Below are 20,898 nucleotides of genomic sequence, written 5' to 3'. Positions count from 1 at the left end.
GGAGAGGTTTCACATCGCTTCGTGTTGTCTGTGACCCTGTTTCAGGGACAGAAATCAAGAAGATTTCTGTCCCTTAAACAGGTTGTAGCAATAGGGGATGCAGAAGTTGCGACTGTACTAGGGTCCTTAGATCAGAGGGGTCCACTAGGGGGCCCTTCCTTTAACCACAGTATTAGCTCTTCAGTGGTCTTATGCTGGTATTTGATTACTTTTTCTTCTATAAATGCTTTATATAGTTGTAATCATTAAACACCTCACCTCACATACTGTGTTGCGTTGTATGATTTGTTACGTATAGAATGCTTGAGGGGCCCAATGTAAAACTTGCACTGGGGCCCAAAGCTCCTTAGTTACACCACTGCTCCCTAAACTGAATAACGACAGCAGTAAAAGTTTGACAACTTCTAACCTTTCCCCACTTTAACCAACCCGAATGTTCTGGTATTTTTTCTCTTCTGGTATGAAAGTGGAGTACATTAAAGAGATTGTCATTTCTGGTAGCAATGCATGTCCTGATTACATCTTACAAGAGGTGCCTTTTTAACAGTTACCGTCTTTACGCTTCTGTCGATTTGGTTACAATAAGTGCTGCAGTTCATTGTAGAGAACTATTACATAGATTTACTTATAATTAAATTCTACTATAGCTTACAGAACAATAGGGCTTATTTAATGCGATAGTGCAAAGAGTCATCACGGTGAGTAAGTCACGGCCTCCATCCGTTTTTAGAGACGTTGAGACAGAATAATAAGGATCTTGCGGTTGCTATGGTTACTGCACTGCCTATATTCCTCTTTGCATTATGACATAAAGGCCATAGTGATAGAAAGAAAAAAAAAAAGTAATAATAATAATGAATTCAGACTCATAAAACTATCTGGAAACTCTTTGACAAAATTCTGATGATGCTACTTCAGAACCACGTTGTCTCCATTTGGCATAATACTAAGAACATAACAACAATGCATGTCAAATCACAATGGAAAAAAAAAAAAAAAAAAAGATGGTCTTTAGTATACTTAGGATAATGGTACACACATAAAAATGAAATAGACTACAATGTAAACAAAAAAAAAAACAAAAACAGTTAAGATAACACTTTAAAATGTGAATCCATCAATAATATGCAGTAAAAGAAGTGTCCGCATCGTATACTCATCTAATGCGGCACACGCTGAATGGTTACATGTGTTAAAGTAAATGTGTTACAATAGTCTAGTATAATATCCTACTTGTGTATCTGCATTCAGAGAGCGATGTTTATTATTATTTTTTTTTTATGGTTTTGAATATTTTTTGTTTTTTCATAGTGCGGTTTTTCAGACATTCCCATGTAATTTTTTTTTTTATCCTTTTTGGTTAACATGTAGACTGCAGCAGGCTTACTGTCGACGTGGTGGTGGACGCCCGTAATGGGTATTTACAGAAAGGCCATGTGTAACATCCCACGGAGAGATTCTGGTATTCCACAATTCTGCTGTTCAGAATTTCAACATGGTCTACTAGAGGAGAGAGAGGAAACAGAGAAAAAAACATGAGGCAGAACTCCGCAGCCTGTCACATCTACATATTCTGTTCAGAGCAATCAAACATCTATACATGGTTTTCATTTCACTCTTTAATCAATATTTTTAAACAGAACCTGATTCAAGAAATGTTTTCAGAGTATAATATTTTATGTATTTTTGGTTTATATAAAATGTGGTCCATTTTGAAGAAATACAGTACCTCTACTGTGATAATCAAAATTAAAGGACAGCTGAACTGAGAGGGGATATGGAGACTGCCATATTTATTTCCTTTTAAACAATACTATAGAAGATATCCTGCTGATCTTTTATGCATCAGTATTGTCTGAATTACACACCTGAACCAAGCATGTAGTAAATGGAGCCAAACTTAAGTTAACTATCTGATCTGCATGCTTGTTCTCGGTGTATGACTGACAGTGTTAGAGAAAGATGATCAGCAGGACAACCAGGCAATTTGCATTGTTTAATAGGAAATGCATATGGCAGCTTCTATATCCCTCTCACTTCAGTTGTCCTTTAAAGGGGGAATGGTTGCATTACTACCACTGTAGTAGATTTATTTCAAGAAGTTGCCATGGCTACTTTGCTCCACATATGACATATTCAGAGCCCAGAATGTAACATCATGCGGAGGACATGTCTGCATGTGCACCGCATAGAAGTTCAGGCGATAATGGGAATGGTTCATTAAAGTACAGTAAAGCTGCTGTGTGCGGGGAGTGCACAGCAATTTTAATGTTGCTAGCACGGGGCAACACCTGCCAATAACCCATCAGAGCCACGTGCCTTACCATAATACTTTACTGTACTTTAGTGCATTAGGCCCAACGTGTCACGTATGTGTGGTTTTGGCATGACTACTTTGGTTGCAGACGATGAGTGTAGGGGACATGCACTACATTTGTTCTGTGTCTTGGCTATATAACACTGTTTTTGTCAGGGGTTTCAGTATTCATCTCCTGTCAGTCCCCTAACTGCAACTAAAACCTTCTGACACTAAAACCTTGCACCCAACAGTTATTGCCTAAAGCAAGTGTTAATCGGTCATTTCAGACAAACAAGCATGGTGCTGCCTTAGCTTAGTATCAGAAGCTAGAGTATAGCCAGCAAACCAGAGTCTTTAAATAACGCTTTGTCTATTCAAACAACTAAGTGATCCATAACAGCAACAACAACAATTGTTTGGGAGCCTGGCAAGTTGCCCTTTGTCAAGATGGACAAACAACAGGCCAAGGAGGCTGTTCTTTTCTTTTTTCATGAAGTGTGAACATGCGCTGTACAGTCTTAAGCCTCGTACACACATTCCACCGTGTATGGGGCTTAAAGCGAATGGGAACTGCATTTTTTAAAAAAATGAAGCAAATACCTAAGGAGAGGGAAGGCTCTGGGTCGTAAAGAGCATTTGGTCTCCTCTCTCGGTGCCCTCTATCCTCTGCTGCCCCCCCAATTCAATTCCCCACCGAAAGGGTATTTGGAAGTCTTCGGGAGCCGTGTCCTCCCAAAGACGTGCGGCTCCATACTGCACAGGCGTGAGCGTGCAAGAGAGCGTGCCTGCGCAGGTGCAGTACAGAGCCGCCCTTCTTCAGGAGCACTCGGGCTCCCAGAAGACTTCTGAAGCCTCGGCCGGGTAAAGCAGTATTTGACGAAATTAGTCAAATACTGCTACCGGGCGAGCCAGCACTGGAATGAGGGGACCAGGAGAGGAGTGGGAATGCTCTATAGGACCCAGAGCCTTCCCTCTCCTTGGGTAAGTATCCTTCTCATTTTTTTAAATGTGGTTCCCATTCACTTTAACTACTTTCTGTAAAATAGACGTTTATAAATGTCCTAATTGTGCACCTTTAGGATACCTTTAAGTGCAAACTCACTCAGCCCCTGATGAGTCAATATGACAAAACTAGTTGGGCGGAGTCACCAATGAGGAACAATACATAGCGTGTAGCGCGGAGGCAGAGCCGAGCGGGGACCTGGATATACAGCACCCGTGGGCGCATAAGCCCATCCGGATGGCCACTGCATGGGGGAGAGCCCACTAAAACTCTACGCTTTATTATAAACGGAGGAACATGTGAGTGTGCATTTTTAACTTTTTAATACATTTTCGGAGGGTTTTATGCTATGGGAGCCCTGTGCTTTTATTTTGAGGTGCATTTATTGTGAAGCGTATGCAGCATTGAGTGAGCAGTGGATCGGTAAAGGCTGGAGATCGCCTGGGAGTATCCCTCAAGAGTTTTGTGACCCATCTGGCTGAGGGTCATAGGATAAGGGTGAGTGCCCAGTCTGTTGGGTGTGGTGGAGGTGTAGATACACTGAAGCATATGCCAAGTATTATCTGTGAAGCTTGAGAATTCATAAGGAGTACCAACGGTGTTGACACTGAATGGACTTTCTCTTGATGATCTCTAATGGCTGTAGGACTATTATCACAAGTGTAGCGCAGTTCTTGCTTGTATAGATTTTGACCACAGTTGTAATGGGGAAGGGGGGGGGGGAGTACCACTTGCTAGGGAGAGAAGGAAGTTAGGATGGGCATACTGGTTGTTGATATATGACCGGAGAATCACCATGGTGGGATGGGGGTAAGTAACTAAATAGGGGAAGCCCGTCAATTTGTCACTGGGGCACCCCATAGTTAGTAGTTATATCCCTGGTGCTGCACAAATAACATTTTTGTACACTTCCAAATTTAGAAAAAAAACAGACCACAGAGTTGGAGAAATTCAGTAGTTTACATAACTGTCTTCCTCCTCTTCTCCAGGGATTTCTGTGACTCATGCTGTAAATTATGTGCAACAAGTAATTATTGTTGTTTTCGGCTTGCCAGGGGATTGTATTTACATATTCTGAATCTCAAGCAATACATAGAGTCATGCAGATCATTATTGCACTTTTAGCCAAATCTGGAGTTATTTCAGCATATGTAAAGAAAAGCATGGAATCAGCTCATTCTGGATAGTCAGTGTATGGTGATTGTACCTGTCTGCATAAATCATGCTTCTGTGGGACCAATGAACCAGCTCAATACTTGTATAGAGCAAGCAAAGAACGGTCATCTATACTAAATGAATTTATGCCTAATTTGACTTCTAGGTTTCGTTGTTTGTTTGCTGACAACAGCAAAGGAAATATACGGTACTTTCCATTCAGAGATGGTTGCAGGTTTCCAATGCAAAAATGTATATGTTTGAAACAGCATGAGGCCTGGTTCACAGATAGCAAAACGCAATTGCCCTGCCTGCAATTGAAATTTTGTGGGGAGCATTTACAGTTATTACATTTACAGTATATACAAATCACAAGATCTCTAGCAAGAATGGTCCATAGGGATACATTTGTCACATCGCATTGCTGATCACCAGCACTTAAAGAGAATCTGTATTGTTAAAATCGCACAAAAGTAAACATACCAGTGCGTTAGGGGACATCTCCTATTCCCCTCTGTCACAATTTCGCCGCTCCCCGCCGCATTAAAAGTGGTTAAAAACAGCTTTAAAAAGTTTGTTTATAAACAAACAAAATGGCCACCAAAACAGGAAGTAGGTTGATGTACAGTATGTCCACACATAGAAAATACATCCATACACAAGCAGGCTGTATACAGCCTTCCTTTTGAATCTCAAGAGATCATTTGTGTGTTTCTTTCCCCCCTGAGGGGGGAGTGCATAGCAGAACCACAACACTGAAGAACTTGGCAGCCTTCCAGACACAGGCTGACAAGTCTGACAAGGGAAAGATACATTGATTTATTACAGAGACTGTGATAGTACAAAGTGCTGCAGTAAGCCAGAACACATTAGAATAGCTTTTGGAACTTGTAGGATGATAAAAAACAGGATGCAATTTTTGTTACGGAGTCTCTTTAAAGAGAACCTGAGGTGGATTTTGAGGGGGCAGATGGGACACAGAGGCAGGTTCTCTGCCTCATGACATGCCTCTGTGTCCCCCCACCCCCACTGCTGTTCTCTGCCCCCCCCCCCTTCACTGCTGCGCTATAGCCCATGAGATTGGCTACATTATTTGTCGCATCTTGGAGGTAAACACAAGGGAGATGAATTTCCTGTTCAAAATGCCCGCCAGGGGCGTTCCTACAGGGTCTCCAGAGCTGCCATTGGGCAGCTCTCTCTTTCTAGCTGCACCTCCTGCCGCTCCCAAGCCTCCCTGCGAGCTGGTGAGAGAATGAATCTCTCTTTGCAGTGTCGTGACTCAGAGGTCGCGAAAGTAGAAGTGGGCCATTGCGGCTCACAGAAGCGGCGGTTTTTGAGTCTACTTGATCCACTCGGCCCCCCGGATCAAGTAGCCTACTTTTTCTTCCTCTTTTTATGAGCCCACCTCAGGCTCTCTTTAAAGCCCTATTCCAGGCACAGATGTTTTTCTAGATCTATGCAGGTACTCAACGTTTATTTGAAAGGACAGCACTTGAGCAACAAGTGCCATGGCCGTGGTTTAGCACTGGTTCAGCACCCTTGTGAACTGGTCCTTAAAGTACTTGGCTAGGACTCAGGAGCCAGACACTGGCCATTTTCTGCCCCATGGACTACCATTGCTACAGACTGGAATTTTATCAGAGAGATTTGGCTTGTGCCCATCACCTCATTAAAATCTGAACAGCGGGATGATGTAATCCAAGCAACAGAAGCCCTACTCACAGAGCCTGAAACTAACTTCTTCAGCAAAGCTGCTCCTGCTCATCTTAAAACTTTTAAGTCAGGATTTTTGCTGCAGGAGAAAATATCAGCACTTGTTTACTCAGGGCTGGATTTATATTTCAAGAGCATATAGGAAAAGAAGGCATGACACCTTAAAAATGCCACGCTGAACTTAAAACAAGAGGTAACAAATGTCAGCCATTACAGGTGCAGCTACAGGCGCTAGGAACTGCACACAATTCCAGACATCAAAACTTTATGGTCATCATGATCATTGGTGATTGTTTTGACTAGGAACTTGATGGACTGTATGTACGTACTGTATATCACCAATCCTTGTAGGCTTAGGCCAGGTCCACTCTATGGTGGATTGGAAACATGTGCGACCACATATCTGACGCACATTTTTCATGGATCGGCTGTGTCTGTTGATATACATTTTCTGTATCTGCTAGTATTCGTTGTAGCATGCTTTTTAATGGACAGCAAAAGAGAACTGATTTGGGAGGGATCTGGAGTGGGTTTTTGATATTTTCGTAATGCAAAATTTTCAATGAAAACACCAGAAAAAACTGATGTAGTCAGTTCCTATATATTTTTATTGTGACCGTTGGCATATGTTGCATATTTGGTGTCCAAAAATACTCATGCAAGATGGTACTTTGCATTCCACTACTGCAATGGAGATAATGGATATGTTGAAAACCAGTCATGCTCAAATGAATCAGTGCTGCGTAATATGTTGGCGCTTTATAAATACAATATATAATATTAATCTTATATATAGAATAGAGTCCATCCACATGTCCATTCATCTGCTTGTCTCCGTTCCAGAGAACAGTCCATTTTCAGCAAAGTCCCTTGTATCCGGCACAGGCGGGAATTGCCTGATGCCGGATACGTGTGCTTGCCGATGCTTGAGCAACCGGCAAGCAGAAAATGCACACCGAGCCTACAGGCACAGTCCTCTACCCTTCCTGTAGTTTCTAGCGGCTTTCTGGCATTCCCTGTGTAGGGCTTCTGGCATGTCACCTGACCCGCATTGGGTCAGGTGACACACCAGGAGCCGTGCATGGACTCCAGAAAGCCAAAAGGAGTTGCAAGAAGGGTAGAAGAAGCTGTAAGTATTTTCTACCCTACAATCCCAGTTATCCCCCCAGGCATGTCGGTTAGTTAGGACTTCCAGTTGCGGAGACTTTACTGTAGTGTGAATCTAGCCTTAATGTGGGCAACAGGCAATTGGCTGGGCTGGATATTGTCAGCTGACTGCATTGCCTCCTCCTCCCCCCACTCAATAAGACAATACATGCCAAACATGAATAAACTGGCACTAGATGGAGGCAGAAAATGCAGGAAATGCCATAAACAAACATTTGGCTAACAAAACTATGCCTGCATCAATCTACTGGACAAGAACTGGACTGCTGTCTTAGTACCATTAGTGAGATATCTTTCTTTCATTTATCCTGGCCAAGCTAATGTTAGGTACACACAATACAATTTTCTGGCAGATTTACCTGCCAGATCGACTATTACCAACAGGTCTGATCTGATTTCTGATCGAGTTGCCGATCGATTTTCCGTTCACTTGTATAGAAAATCGATCGTAAATCAGATCAGACCTGTTGGAAATAGTCGATCTGGCAGGTAAATCTGTCAGAAAACTGTATGTGTGTACCTAGCATTAAAGCGGATCCAAACCAAACATTTTTTTTATTAAAAATATTTAGTTGCACCACTCTGACACATACAAAGATAAATAAACACTCCTTCAAACCTATGAGCATTTTAGCGCCTGCTTTTCACCATTCTCTTTTCATAGCTAGGGTTATACTGGGGGCAGCCATTAGCAATTTCTCCATTGCCGGACACCATCTACTCCACCAGTTTGCCGGAAAAATGCCGGCAATATGAAAGGAAGGGAAGGGTTCCTCGAATAAATATAAAATATTTTATATTTGTCATCACGCAGCTGAAAAAAGGCTGCTATTTATTATTATCATTTAGAAAATAGATTTTATTTCTGAAATCTTGTATTTTAATTTGGGTCCGCTTTAAGTACATTTTGCGAGTCTAATGGAAAGCCTAATTGTAGTAACATGGATATCAAATAGTTAATAAAATGAAAAGTGTAAAACACAGTTTAACTCAACCAAGCTGATGAGGATCTTGTGATTCTTACTAGGCTCAATCTAAAAAGTGTAATTAAATTTAGTAGCGTTGCCATAGCAGCACAGCACCTCAATTACAGCTTCAATGTTTGTAGAGAAGTTATCAGAGTTTGTGTTTTAATGGGAGAACAATAATTTATTACACCGCTGAACTTTCAGTAATGGTATGTTGATTTGCAGGGTCATCCCAGCATCCCTCAGGGCACGGCAGCGACTAATTCAGCTATGACATGCAGGACTGGATCAGCTGAACAGTAAGGAATAAAGTACATTCAAAATGTGAGAGGACCTCAAAAAAAAAAAGTAAGCTGTTAAAATCTGACATAACCAAAAGGTTGTGGACTAGTCCATATCCTCATGGGGGATTCTCAGGCCGGTTTCACACTGTAAACCGGCGTCAGTGGTGCGCTGCATCCGCCGCACCGCCAAAGACAGGCCTTCAGGGAGCACCACGTTAGTATGCGGTGTTCCCTATCTGGCCACCAGACAAGCAGGAAGTGACACTCGCTTGCGGTCACTTCCTGCTTTGGGGTAAGTGGAAAGCATATTGTAAAAATATGCGACGTCACATCGTCAACTGTTTAAAAAACCCTGCATCGCCCTAGACTACCATGACTTCTGGTCCGGCGCAGATCACTGCAGGTCGGCACAGAAGACATGCGGTAACGTAGTTTTGTGCTAGCGTTAGATCAGGCACTTCCGGCGCAGCGTACTGCAATGTGGGGAGTGTGAACTCCCCCATAGGGATACATTAGGCTGCGGTAGCAGTGCAGCAATTTTGCGCCAGTGTGAAAGGACCCTCAGGGTTTTCTTTGTTTTTAAAAGCTTTTCCTTAATGGCAGTTGCTAAGTCTAACTGCCAAAATAGCCTCTTCTACTCACTATTTTGGCAGTGAGACTATAAGGAAATGCCTTTGAAAATTGAAAAAAAAAAACTGAAAATCCTCCATGAGGAGATGTACCAGTCCAAAATCTGTCGGCTCCGTCAGATTTTAACTGTTTACACTTTTTTTTTTTGCTGTAGTGGCCCTTTAAATACTATTTTTTGGTGGACATGGCATTGATCCTCCAGATTGTAAGCTCACAAGGGCAAGGTCCTCTCCTTTTTGTTTCTTGTTACTTGCTGTATGCTTTTGTTCCTCATTTTTTAGTCACTATGTTGTTTGCCAACTCTGTATAATGTACCAATGTCTGTATTTTGATGTACCAGTGTTTGTTTCTTATTCTAAACAGTGCCATGGATCATGATGGTGTTATACATTATAAATCAATAGTAACGGCAACGTTTTAATAGGCTCTTTATCTTATGCCTTTTTTCGTTCCTATCAAAAGTGAGACCGACATAGTTAAATAATTCTCTACACATTTAAACTAAGCTCCTAGGATTTCTAAGATTTCTTCTCAGGAATAAATCTCTTATTATAGCAATCCACCTTTCATGTAGAATACACAAAAAAGACTAGCAGACCAAACATGGCATAGAACCCTTTACAAACACATCCACACAGTGAAATGTTTTGCATTCCAGATATCAAACTCTGTAGATAAAACCAAACTGCCACATATAAAAAACGAATTTAAAATGAAAGCATCTGCAACTGGGATACGGCAAAAGAGGTTCCAGTTTTTCACACAGAAAGCAACATAAAGCAACATATTATAGAGGCGGCATTTTGCAGAGTTGTGATAAGTAAAAGTGAAGTATTGCAACTTTTAAGCCATTCATTGGGATGGTTACAGCAATGCAGCGCAGCTTCATATGTGCTGTTTAGTGGTTTCAAATAAGCCTGTTGTAAGAGTAATGTACACTTGTCCTACATTGGCTATCATTCATAAAGCATTCCCGCATGCGGAAATGCTGAAAACAGCTGACTTTACCGAGCACATAGCAAAATGTCTATTCATAAAGGCTGTTTCCGCACGAAAAGCTGACATTCCCGAGCAGAGCGATAAATTACCGCCTTGTGCGGTGATTATCTTAACAAATGTTACTAAATGTCAATTCATAAAGATTAGAGCAAGCGGTATGTGGACGGGGAATACTGCTCCCTCGGAAGTAGCGATAAGCATGCAGATTACAGCTAAGTCAATGGAGACAGACCTTCCAAGCAGCAGCAGTGAGAGCATCACACGGAGGGACTCAGGCAGCTTCTCCTGTTACGGCAGCCTACCGACAGCCTAGAGCCAGCCTAGTTCGGGAAATCACCGCACTGCTATCGCAACTGTAAACATTTTTATGAATGAGCACACAGAAGTCTAAAATACCGAATGTGGCGTTTTCCCGCACTGATTTTCATTACCGAACACACTTTTATGAATGATAGCCATTGTAGATACACCTTCCCTTTGCTGAAAGCCACAGACAGCCTGACTTCTCAACAAAGGTTTAGTTGTTTATGGTAATCCTTAAGTTTAGTAGGGAATCACTAAAGTAAGTAGCCTCCGTACATAGTTACAAGGTTTGGATGAAAATAGACATACTGTCTGTATATATGTAATACATGGATTTTACGTAATAACAGCCTTTACAATGAAGATCGCTTTCTGCAACAAGCAAATAATTTTTCCTCCAGCCTTAAGGTGAACCTTTCAGTATTTTGTGGTGACATTAAAGTGAACAACGTTTCTCAAAATTTTCTATGTCACCCATTTATATAGTTATGGGAGCATGTCCCCACCATTGGGTTAGGCCAGCTAGACTTTGTTCATAATCACGTCCCTTTATAACCTAGAGGCCCTTCTGTGCACCATTTTCAGTATCAGGATATCATGTTTTTCTAGGACCACTATGGAGAAATGTATAAAAAATTAAACTAACAATTATTGATACAGAATAGAAAGCCACTAGCAGGAATAGTGAAGTGTTAATAATTAGTTAAAAAATAAATCATGCTGTTTATACAGCCATGACAGTCTGCATCTGACGGGTCTTACCAACGACTTATGGGAGGCTTTACTGCAAGCTGTGGGGGAGCAACAAATCACCCTAGCAGCTGATAAACATTGGAGCATCCCAATGGCATTTTCAGCTAGTAGTAAAACTGTCACCTGATTTTCGGCTGGGCACTGTGCTAAACTGAAGAGACACATCAGCTGTTCTGCTACAAGAAGAGGCTGTCCTCTGCTGTGCCTGTGTGAATGGGGAAGGAGCCCTTAATCTAAAAACGTCTCTGCGTGGCTTCAGAAAATCAGGAAATAAACTTTTTAAAGTGTGCATAAGTTTTAAGAACTAAAATGAACTGCAAATTATCACAAACTCCCTTGAAGCTAAGTGTGTAAACCCTGCGTCTCAAACACGGTTAAAGCTAGTTTCACACTGGGCCTTGCATTATACGTGTACATAGCGCAACCACAAGCATTTGTGGTGTTGTGTGATGTAACACACGTACAGAAGCAAGTGACCAATGGGTACCTTGTTTGGCAAACACTGTGTCCATCAACGTGTGCGATTCTAGCAACGCACTTTATGTTCCGTGTTGTAACAACGGAATCAGGTGCATTGCAACGCCAATGATTAGATGTGTGAACTGTTCATAAACTTTGAATTGCACCAGGTCACAGTGCACAGAACACTGTCTGTTACAACGCAACATGTCAGTGGTCAATGTGAGCACCCTGAGTATTTTGTTTTGAGCTGTACACTTATTAATCAGATGTTTTTCTATATATGTTGGAAATACTTTTTGATCTACAGTTTAAACACACAAATATTAAATACCAATGTAAGATCTGTGTAATATGTTGGCACTTTATAAATACAATAAATAATAATAATAATCTATTGCAGCAGATAGCCATAGAAAAATAAGAAACTATGAAATAGATTGTCATTAAAGTGAACCCGAGGTAAAAATACACTGAAGAGCTAAACAATTGTACTTATCCTCCTAATCCTAAAAATGACTTTTTAAGAAATATCTCAGTTTTATGTTATATTTAAAGCGGAATATAACCCTGCATTTCAACTTTGCTCTAAAACATTATTTACAGCATATTATATGCAAAAAGCATTTTTTTTTTACTAGACCAGCATTGGAAGGGTTAAACACAGAGGTTTAAAGTTCCGTGGAGAGATATGCAGAAGTTCAGATTGTTACATTCTATTTAGTTAAATGTATCTATTGAGAAATGTTACACACTCTTTGGCTGTCCTCCAGCTCCTTCTCAGTCAGAGAGAGTGAGTCACATTCAACACTTAGATACATTTTTGTAAACAAAATGTATCTATGTCAGCTTCGGATGCGTCTGCAGAAATCTCCAGGAACTTTAAAGAGTGTGTAACATTTCTCAATAGATACATTTAACTAAATAGAATGTAACAATCTGAACTTCTGCATATCTCTCCACGGAACTTTAAACCTCTGTGTTTAACCCTTCCAATGCTGGTCTAGTAGAAAAAAAATGCTGGTTGCATATAATATACTGTAAATAATGTTTTAGAGCAAAGTTGAAATGCAGGGTTATATTCCGCTTTAAACTAGCAAACCTAAGCCCGTTTAAAAACAGGCTCTAGGTCTGAGTGCCTCGCCGAGCGCGCACGCCACCGGCTGCGCACAACCGCTGCACACCCGGACGCCCACTCACACGCCGCACACCCGGCCACCCGCTCACATGCCGCCTGCTCGGCACCCTGGCCCCATCCCCGTCCTCCTGTCTCTGTGAGGCTGGGTCCGTGCTGCGCACATGCGCAGTAGCAAAAAGCTTGGACCCAGCTACACAGGGACAGCGTGATGCAAGGACATGGGTTTTATTATAGAGGATATTTACAAAATAGATTTTTTTGGTCTATGCTCAATGGCAATCTATAAAGTGTCCCAGAGTAAAAAATACACGAACTATTGACCTTTTTCTAACTCTGCCCTGCCCTCAGAAGTTGTATTCTGCCAGGAAAACTTTTATGGCATTCATTTGCTTATCAGTGAGGTTCACTATATTCCCGACAAGGTACCGACAAGACAGAAGCTATCACTTGCATGTTTGAAAATTAACTATTTCAGGCAGCAAAATTAAACAAGAAAAAAAGCCTGGTTATCGATATGTTTTGCACTGTATATACACATGTTTATCTCATGTCACGTTACCTTGGGTATACTTCAAAGGGTACCCAAGGTGACATGTTAAGATAGACATGTGTATGTATAGTGCCAAGCATATAACTAACTAGACTGTGCTCCTTTTCTTTTTTTCTGCCCAAAAGAGTTAAACATTCAGGTATGCAAGTTGACATTTTCTTTCCAGTCGGGACCCAGTCAGACTGTTAGTGTGAACTTCACTGATAAGAAATGAAATCCACAAAAATCGCCTAGTAGAAAACAGCTTCAAACTGCAGGGGATAGATTAAAGAAAGGCCAACAGTTCATATATTTTAGCTCTGGGACTGAAAGACTCTGAAAGACTGTATCACTTATGAGACTCTAAAGCATTAAACCTACTTTTTAGCTTTAAACAAAAAAAAACTGGAAATCTAAAAAGAAAAAAAAAAAGTAATTTTCAGTAGTAGGAGGATAGATACAATTGTTTATCTTACTAGTTTATTTTCACCTCCTTTAAGTCAGAGTATCTCACTGAATAGGCTAAGAACCATAATATATTGCTGCATCTGTGGCTTTGTATGAAATATCTGTCTGTGTATGGCCACCATAATAAGAATATATACAATAAATATTAGGTACAGATACACCATAAAGCTGAATGTAGGCACCCATTCCCTATCACTATTTATGCAGGAATAATCATTATTTACCGGTAAATAAAGGTCACAAAATCTTTTTATAATAAATTAATGTTGAGATGAAAACAAACTTACTGTTCTACTGGTATCATCTGTGATAAATACATGCTGTTATTCAGATCATCTAGGGAAAATTGGGACATCTACAGTGGAAGAGATTTCAAATTAAAATTTCTTTTGGAAGAGAATGTCATCTATGATTGCCTTCAGGGGTGTAATATAGCCATAGCAAACCATGCAGCTACTATGGGGCCCAGCAGCACTGATGGTCAGTCTGAGGCCCCAGCACAGAAAGTACACCCCTGATTGCCTTAAATGGTGGTGAGTGGAATCAGGTCTCTGGTGATCTGTAGTCTGGGCAGCCTGTTTTCTGTGAAAGGAATCTGGGTAATGTGCCCAGGCTAGGGCTTTGACTGGGTGGCGTGATTTAGTGATGACCTACTTAATGAAGGATAACTGCAAACAAATTTGGGTCTATTTGCCAAGACTGGACTTCCTTAGTAGATTCTGTGCTATGTACTCCTTTTGCCATTGCCTTAAAATTGTGTAGATATGCATAATGCAATTACTGTTTTTTTGTGCATGAAGCGACCTGTTTATTTTGCCACATAATGACGCAATGTTCCATTTGTAAAGCATAAGAGGAGTATGGATGTGTACACTGGCTGCAATTCTTATTCAGAACACTCTCCCTTTCTGTAGGTAGTGGGTACAGGGAGTTAAAGGTAAGCAGTTGCAGTACTGTGGTTGCAAATTGTCAGCTGGGATGGCCCCAAATGGCTGTCTTAGCCAAGTCGCAGCTATCGTGCTTAATGCTTGGTACTCAGGATGCGATTTCCTGTCCGATCACCGGGAATCGGAAAAGTTTGGACATATACACATGATGCATTTTCCTGTCAGATTACCTTTCGATCGGACAGGTAATTGCCTTGTGTGTACCAATCGTAAGGGGCTAATGGCATGGCACACAGAGATCCTCACTGCATGTGAAAATGTACATTTGTATGTTAAGTGTTTTGCCTTAGTCTAATTTTGTGCTGAAATGGCAATCTATAATAAACTGCTTTTTTTTTTTTTTCACGTTTTGTTTGCAGTGTAGTTGAAACATCTAACGTTTTTCAGTGTTGTCTTGGGAGATTTATTTTTATGTCTGTGATGGCACTGGCATGTCCTTCTTAGTGCTGTCACTAGCATGTCCTTCTTAGTGCTGTCACCGACATGTTCTTCTTAGTGCTGTCACTAACATGTCCTTCTTAGTGCTGTCACCGACATGTCCTTCTTAGTGCTGTCACCGACATGTCCTTCTTAGTGCTGTCACCAGCATGTCCTTCTTAGTGCTGTCACCAGCATGTCCTTCTTAGTGCTGTCACCGACATGTCCTTCTTAGTGCTGTCACCAGCATGTCCTTCTTAGTGCTGTCACCGACATGTCCTTCTTAGTGCTGTCACCGACATGTCCTTAGTGCTGTCACCGACATGTCCTTCTTAGTGCTGTCACCAGCATGTCCTTCTTAGTGCTGTCACCGACATGTCCTTCTTAGTGCTGTCACCGACATGTCCTTCTTAGTGCTGTCACCGACATGTCCTTCTTAGTGCTGTCACCGGCATGTCCTTCTTAGTGCTGTCACCGACATGTCCTTCTTAGTGCTGTCACCGACATGTCCTTAGTGCTGTCACCGACATGTCCTTCTTAGTGCTGTCACCGACATGTCCTTCTTAGTGCTGTCACCGACATGTCCTTCTTAGTGCTGTCACCGACATGTCCTTCTTAGTGCTGTCACCGACATGTCCTTCTTAGTGCTGTCACCGACATGTCCTTCTTAGTGCTGTCACCGACATGTCCTTCTTAGTGCTGTCACCGACATGTCCTTCTTAGTGCTGTCACCGACATGTCCTTCTTAGTGCTGTCACCGACATGTCCTTCTTAGTGCTGTCACCGACATGTCCTTCTTAGTGCTGTCACCGACATGTCCTTCTTAGTGCTGTCACCGACATGTCCTTCTTAGTGCTGTCACCGACATGTCCTTCTTAGTGCTGTCACCGACATGTCCTTCTTAGTGCTGTCACCAGCATGTCCTTCTTAGTGCTGTCACCGACATGTCCTTCTTAGTGCTGTCACCGACATGTCCTTAGTGCTGTCACCGTCATGTCCTTCTTAGTGCTGTCACCAGCATGTCCTTCTTAGTGCTGTCACCGACATGTCCTTCTTAGTGCTGTCACCGACATGTCCTTCTTAGTGCTGTCACCGACATGTCCTTCTTAGTGCTGTCACCGACATGTCCTTCTTAGTGCTGTCATCGACATGTCCTTCTTAGTGCTGTCACCGACATGTCCTTCTTAGTGCTGTCACCGACATGTCCTTAGTGCTGTCACTAGCATGTCCTTCTTAGTGCTGTCACCAGCATGTCCTTCTTAGTGCTGTCACCGACATGTCCTTAGTGCTGTCACTAGCATGTCCTTCTTAGTGCTGTCACTGACATGTCCTTCGTGCTGTCACTGGCATGTCCTTCTTAGTGCTGTCACCGACATGTCCTTCTTAGTGCTGTCACTGGCATGTCCTTCTTAGTGCTGTCACTGACATGTCCTTCTTAGTGCTGTCACTGGCATGTCCTTCTTAGTGCTGTCACTGGCATGTCCTTAGTGCTGTCACCGGCATGTCCTTCTTAGTGCTGTCACCAGCATGTCCTTCTTAGTGCTGTCACCGACATGTCCTTCTTAGTGCTGTCACTAGCATGTCCTTCTTAGTGCTGTCACCAGCATGTCCTTCTTAGTGCTGTCACCGACATGTCCTTCTTAGTGCTGTCACTAGCATGTCCTTCTTAGTGCTGTCACTGACATGTCCTTAGTGCTGTCACTGGCATGTCCTTCTTAGTGCTGTCACCGACATGTCCTTCTTAGTGCTGTCACCGACATGTCCTTCTTAGTGCTGTCACCGACATGTCCTTCTTAGTGCTGTCACCGACATGTCCTTCTTAGTGCTGTCATCGACATGTCCTTCTTAGTGCTGTCACTGGCATGTCCTTAGTGCTGTCACTGGCATGTCCTTAGTGCTGTCACTGGCATGTCCTTCTTAGTGCTGTCACCGACATGTCCTTAGTGCTGTCACCGACATGTCCTTCTTAGTGCTGTCATCGACATGTCCTTAGTGCTGTCACCGAAATGTCCTTCTTAGTGCTGTCACCGACATGTCCTTCTTAGTGCTGTCACCGTCATGTCCTTCTTAGTGCTGTCACCGACATGTCCTTAGTGCTGTCACCGACATGTCCTTCTTAGTGCTGTCACCGACATGTCCTTCTTAGTGCTGTCACCGACATGTCCTTCTTAGTGCTGTCACCGACATGTCCTTCTTAGTGCTGTCACCGACATGTCCTTCTTAGTGCTGTCATCGACATGTCCTTCTTAGTGCTGTCACCGACATGTCCTTCTTAGTGCTGTCACCGACATGTCCTTAGTGCTGTCACTAGCATGTCCTTCTTAGTGCTGTCACCAGCATGTCCTTCTTAGTGCTGTCACCGACATGTCCTTAGTGCTGTCACTAGCATGTCCTTCTTAGTGCTGTCACTGACATGTCCTTCGTGCTGTCACTGGCATGTCCTTCTTAGTGCTGTCACCGACATGTCCTTCTTAGTGCTGTCACTGGCATGTCCTTCTTAGTGCTGTCACTGACATGTCCTTCTTAGTGCTGTCACTGGCATGTCCTTCTTAGTGCTGTCACTGGCATGTCCTTAGTGCTGTCACCGGCATGTCCTTCTTAGTGCTGTCACCGACATGTCCTTCTTAGTGCTGTCACTAGCATGTCCTTCTTAGTGCTGTCACCAGCATGTCCTTCTTAGTGCTGTCACTGACATGTCCTTCTTAGTGCTGTCACTGACATGTCCTTCGTGCTGTCACTGGCATGTCCTTCTTAGTGCTGTCACCGACATGTCCTTAGTGCTGTCACTAGCATGTCCTTCTTAGTGCTGTCACTGACATGTCCTTCGTGCTGTCACTGGCATGTCCTTCTTAGTGCTGTCACCGACATGTCCTTCTTAGTGCTGTCACTGGCATGTCCTTCTTAGTGCTGTCACTGACATGTCCTTCTTAGTGCTGTCACTGGCATGTCCTTCTTAGTGCTGTCACTGGCATGTCCTTAGTGCTGTCACCGGCATGTCCTTCTTAGTGCTGTCACCGACATGTCCTTCTTAGTGCTGTCACCAGCATGTCCTTCTTAGTGCTGTCACCAGCATGTCCTTCTTAGTGCTGTCACCAGCATGTCCTTCTTAGTGCTGTCACCGACATGTCCTTCTTAGTGCTGTCACTAGCATGTCCTTCTTAGTGCTGTCACTGACATGTCCTTAGTGCTGTCACTGGCATGTCCTTCTTAGTGCTGTCACCGACATGTCCTTCTTAGTGCTGTCACCGACATGTCCTTCTTAGTGCTGTCACCGACATGTCCTTCTTAGTGCTGTCACCGACATGTCCTTCTTAGTGCTGTCATCGACATGTCCTTCTTAGTGCTGTCACTGGCATGTCCTTAGTGCTGTCACTGGCATGTCCTTAGTGCTGTCACTGGCATGTCCTTCTTAGTGCTGTCACCGACATGTCCTTAGTGCTGTCACCGACATGTCCTTCTTAGTGCTGTCATCGACATGTCCTTAGTGCTGTCACCGAAATGTCCTTCTTAGTGCTGTCACCGACATGTCCTTCTTAGTGCTGTCACCGTCATGTCCTTCTTAGTGCTGTCACTAGCATGTCCTTATTAGTGCTGTCACCGACATGTCCTTAGTGCTGTCACCGACATGTCCTTCTTAGTGCTGTCATCGACATGTCCTTCTTAGTGCTGTCACCGACATGTCCTTCTTAGTGCTGTCACCGACATGTCCTTCTTAGTGCTGTCACCGACATGTCCTTCTTAGTGCTGTCATCGACATGTCCTTCTTAGTGCTGTCACCGACATGTCCTTCTTAGTGCCGTCACCGACATGTCCTTCTTAGTGCTGTCACTAGCATGTCCTTAGTGCTGTCACCAGCATGTCCTTCTTAGTGCTGTCACCGACATGTCCTTCTTAGTGCTGTCACTAGCATGTCCTTAGTGCTGTCACTGACATGTCCTTCTTAGTGCTGTCACTGACATGTCCTTCTTAGTGCTGTCACCGACATGTCCTTCTTAGTGCTGTCACTAGCATGTCCTTCTTAGTGCTGTCACTGACATGTCCTTCTTAGTGCTGTCACTGGCATGTCCTTCTTAGTGCTGTCACTGGCATGTTCTTAGTGCTGTCACTGACATGTCCTTCTTAGTGCTGTCACTGGCATGTCCTTCTTAGTGCTGTCACTAGCACGTCCTTAGTGCTGTCACTGACATGTCCTTAGTGCTGTCACTGGCATGTCCTTAGTGCTGTCACTGACATGTCCTTAGTTTTGTCACTGGCATGTCCTTAGTGCTGTCACTGGCATGTCCTTAGTTTTGTCACTGGCATGTCCTTAGTGCTGTCACTGACATGTCCTTCGTGCTGTCACCGACATGTCCTTCGTGCTGTCACCGACATGTCCTCCTTAATGCTGTCACCGACATGTCCGTAGTGCTGTCACTGACATGTCCTCCTTAAAGCTGTCACCGACATGTCCTTAGTGCTGTCACTGACATGTCCTCCTTAATGCTGTCACCGGCATGTCCTTAGTGCTGTCACCGACATGTCCTTAGTGCTGTCACTGACATGTCCTTAGTGCTGTCACTGACATTTCCTTCTTAGTGCTGTCACTGACATGTCCTTCTTAGTGCTGTCACTGACATGTCCTTAGTGCTGTCACTGACATGTCCGTCTTTGTGCTGTCCCCGACATGTCCTTCTTAGTGCTGTCACTGACATGTCCTCCTTAGTGCTGTCACCGACATGTCCTTAGTGCTGTCACTGACATGTCCTCCTTAATGCTGTCACCGACATGTCCTTAGTGCTGTCACCGACATGTCCGTCTTAGTGCTGTCACTATCATGTCCTTCTTGGTGCTGTCGCTATCATGTCCTTCTTAGTGCTGTCACTATCATGTCCTTAGTGCTGTCACTGGCATGTCCTTATTAGTGCTGTCACTGACATGTCCTCCTTAGTGCTGTCACTGACATGTCCTTCTTAGTGCTGTCACTATCATGTCCTTCTTAGTGCTGTCACTATCATGTCCTTCTTAGTGCTGTCACTGACATGTCCTTCTTAGTGCTGTCACCAACATGTTCTTAGTGCTGTCACTTACATGTCCTTAGTGCTGTCACTGACATGTCCTTCTTAGTGCTGTCACTGACATGTCCTTAGTGCTGTCACTGACATGTCCTTAGTGCTGTCACTGACATGTCCTTAGTGCTGTCACTGACATGTCCTTAGTGCTGTCACTGACATGTCCTTAGTGCTGTCACTGAATGTCCTTAGTGCTGTCTGTCACGGACGATTGCGGGGACGCAGGCGCGTCCTGGAACCGCCCGTGAAGAAAAGCGATCGCACTCGATTCTCTGCGTCGATTGCGCTTCAAATCGATAGAATCTGGATTTATTGTGTAGGAGGTCTGCAGTCCCTTCTTAGCAGAGGAATAGCATCACCTTAACTGCAGGATGGCTCTTTTGATATGCTAATGAGCCTGGGCCCAGAGAGTCCCTGGCCTCAAGCTGTGCTGATGGCCCATCCATCAGGTATAAGGTGACAAACACCATGACAGAACCAATGTAGAGTGAGGGAACTCAGACACTCCGACTCCTTTTCCCAGCAGGGAGCCGACATGTGGCTTGCTGCTGCCAACTTCAAAGAACCTTTGCCTGGGAATGACCTGGTATAAATCCCAGGGGTCTCTCATATTCCATA

General features: G+C 43.3%; 1 protein-coding gene across 6 annotated transcripts in view; it reads right to left on the bottom strand.

Moving 5' to 3' along the window:
• Window positions 1–1,233: 1,233 nt before the first annotated feature.
• MBNL3 (muscleblind like splicing regulator 3) overlaps window positions 1,234–20,898 on the bottom strand; it is a 239,377-nt gene continuing 219,712 nt past the window's right edge. For 4 of the 6 annotated variants that reach the window (XM_068250940.1, XM_068250938.1, XM_068250942.1 and 1 more), the window contains 2 exons: window positions 14,156–14,223; window positions 1,390–1,503 (listed from right to left, as the gene is read on the bottom strand). In XM_068250940.1, the coding sequence (XP_068107041.1) occupies window positions 1,491–1,503; window positions 14,156–14,223 (81 nt within the window). In that variant the 3' untranslated portion in view covers window positions 1,390–1,490. Of the gene's footprint in view, window positions 1,504–14,155; window positions 14,224–20,898 lie in introns of all 6 variants that reach the window. The other 2 variants (XM_068250941.1, XM_068250943.1) reach the window with 2 other exon arrangements.

The sequence above is a fragment of the Hyperolius riggenbachi genome, chromosome 8 (assembly GCF_040937935.1).
Source record: "Hyperolius riggenbachi isolate aHypRig1 chromosome 8, aHypRig1.pri, whole genome shotgun sequence".
Classification (NCBI taxonomy): Eukaryota; Metazoa; Chordata; class Amphibia; order Anura; family Hyperoliidae; genus Hyperolius; species Hyperolius riggenbachi.
Note: the sequence above shows the minus strand (reverse complement) of the source record. Positions and strands in the feature narration are given on the sequence as shown.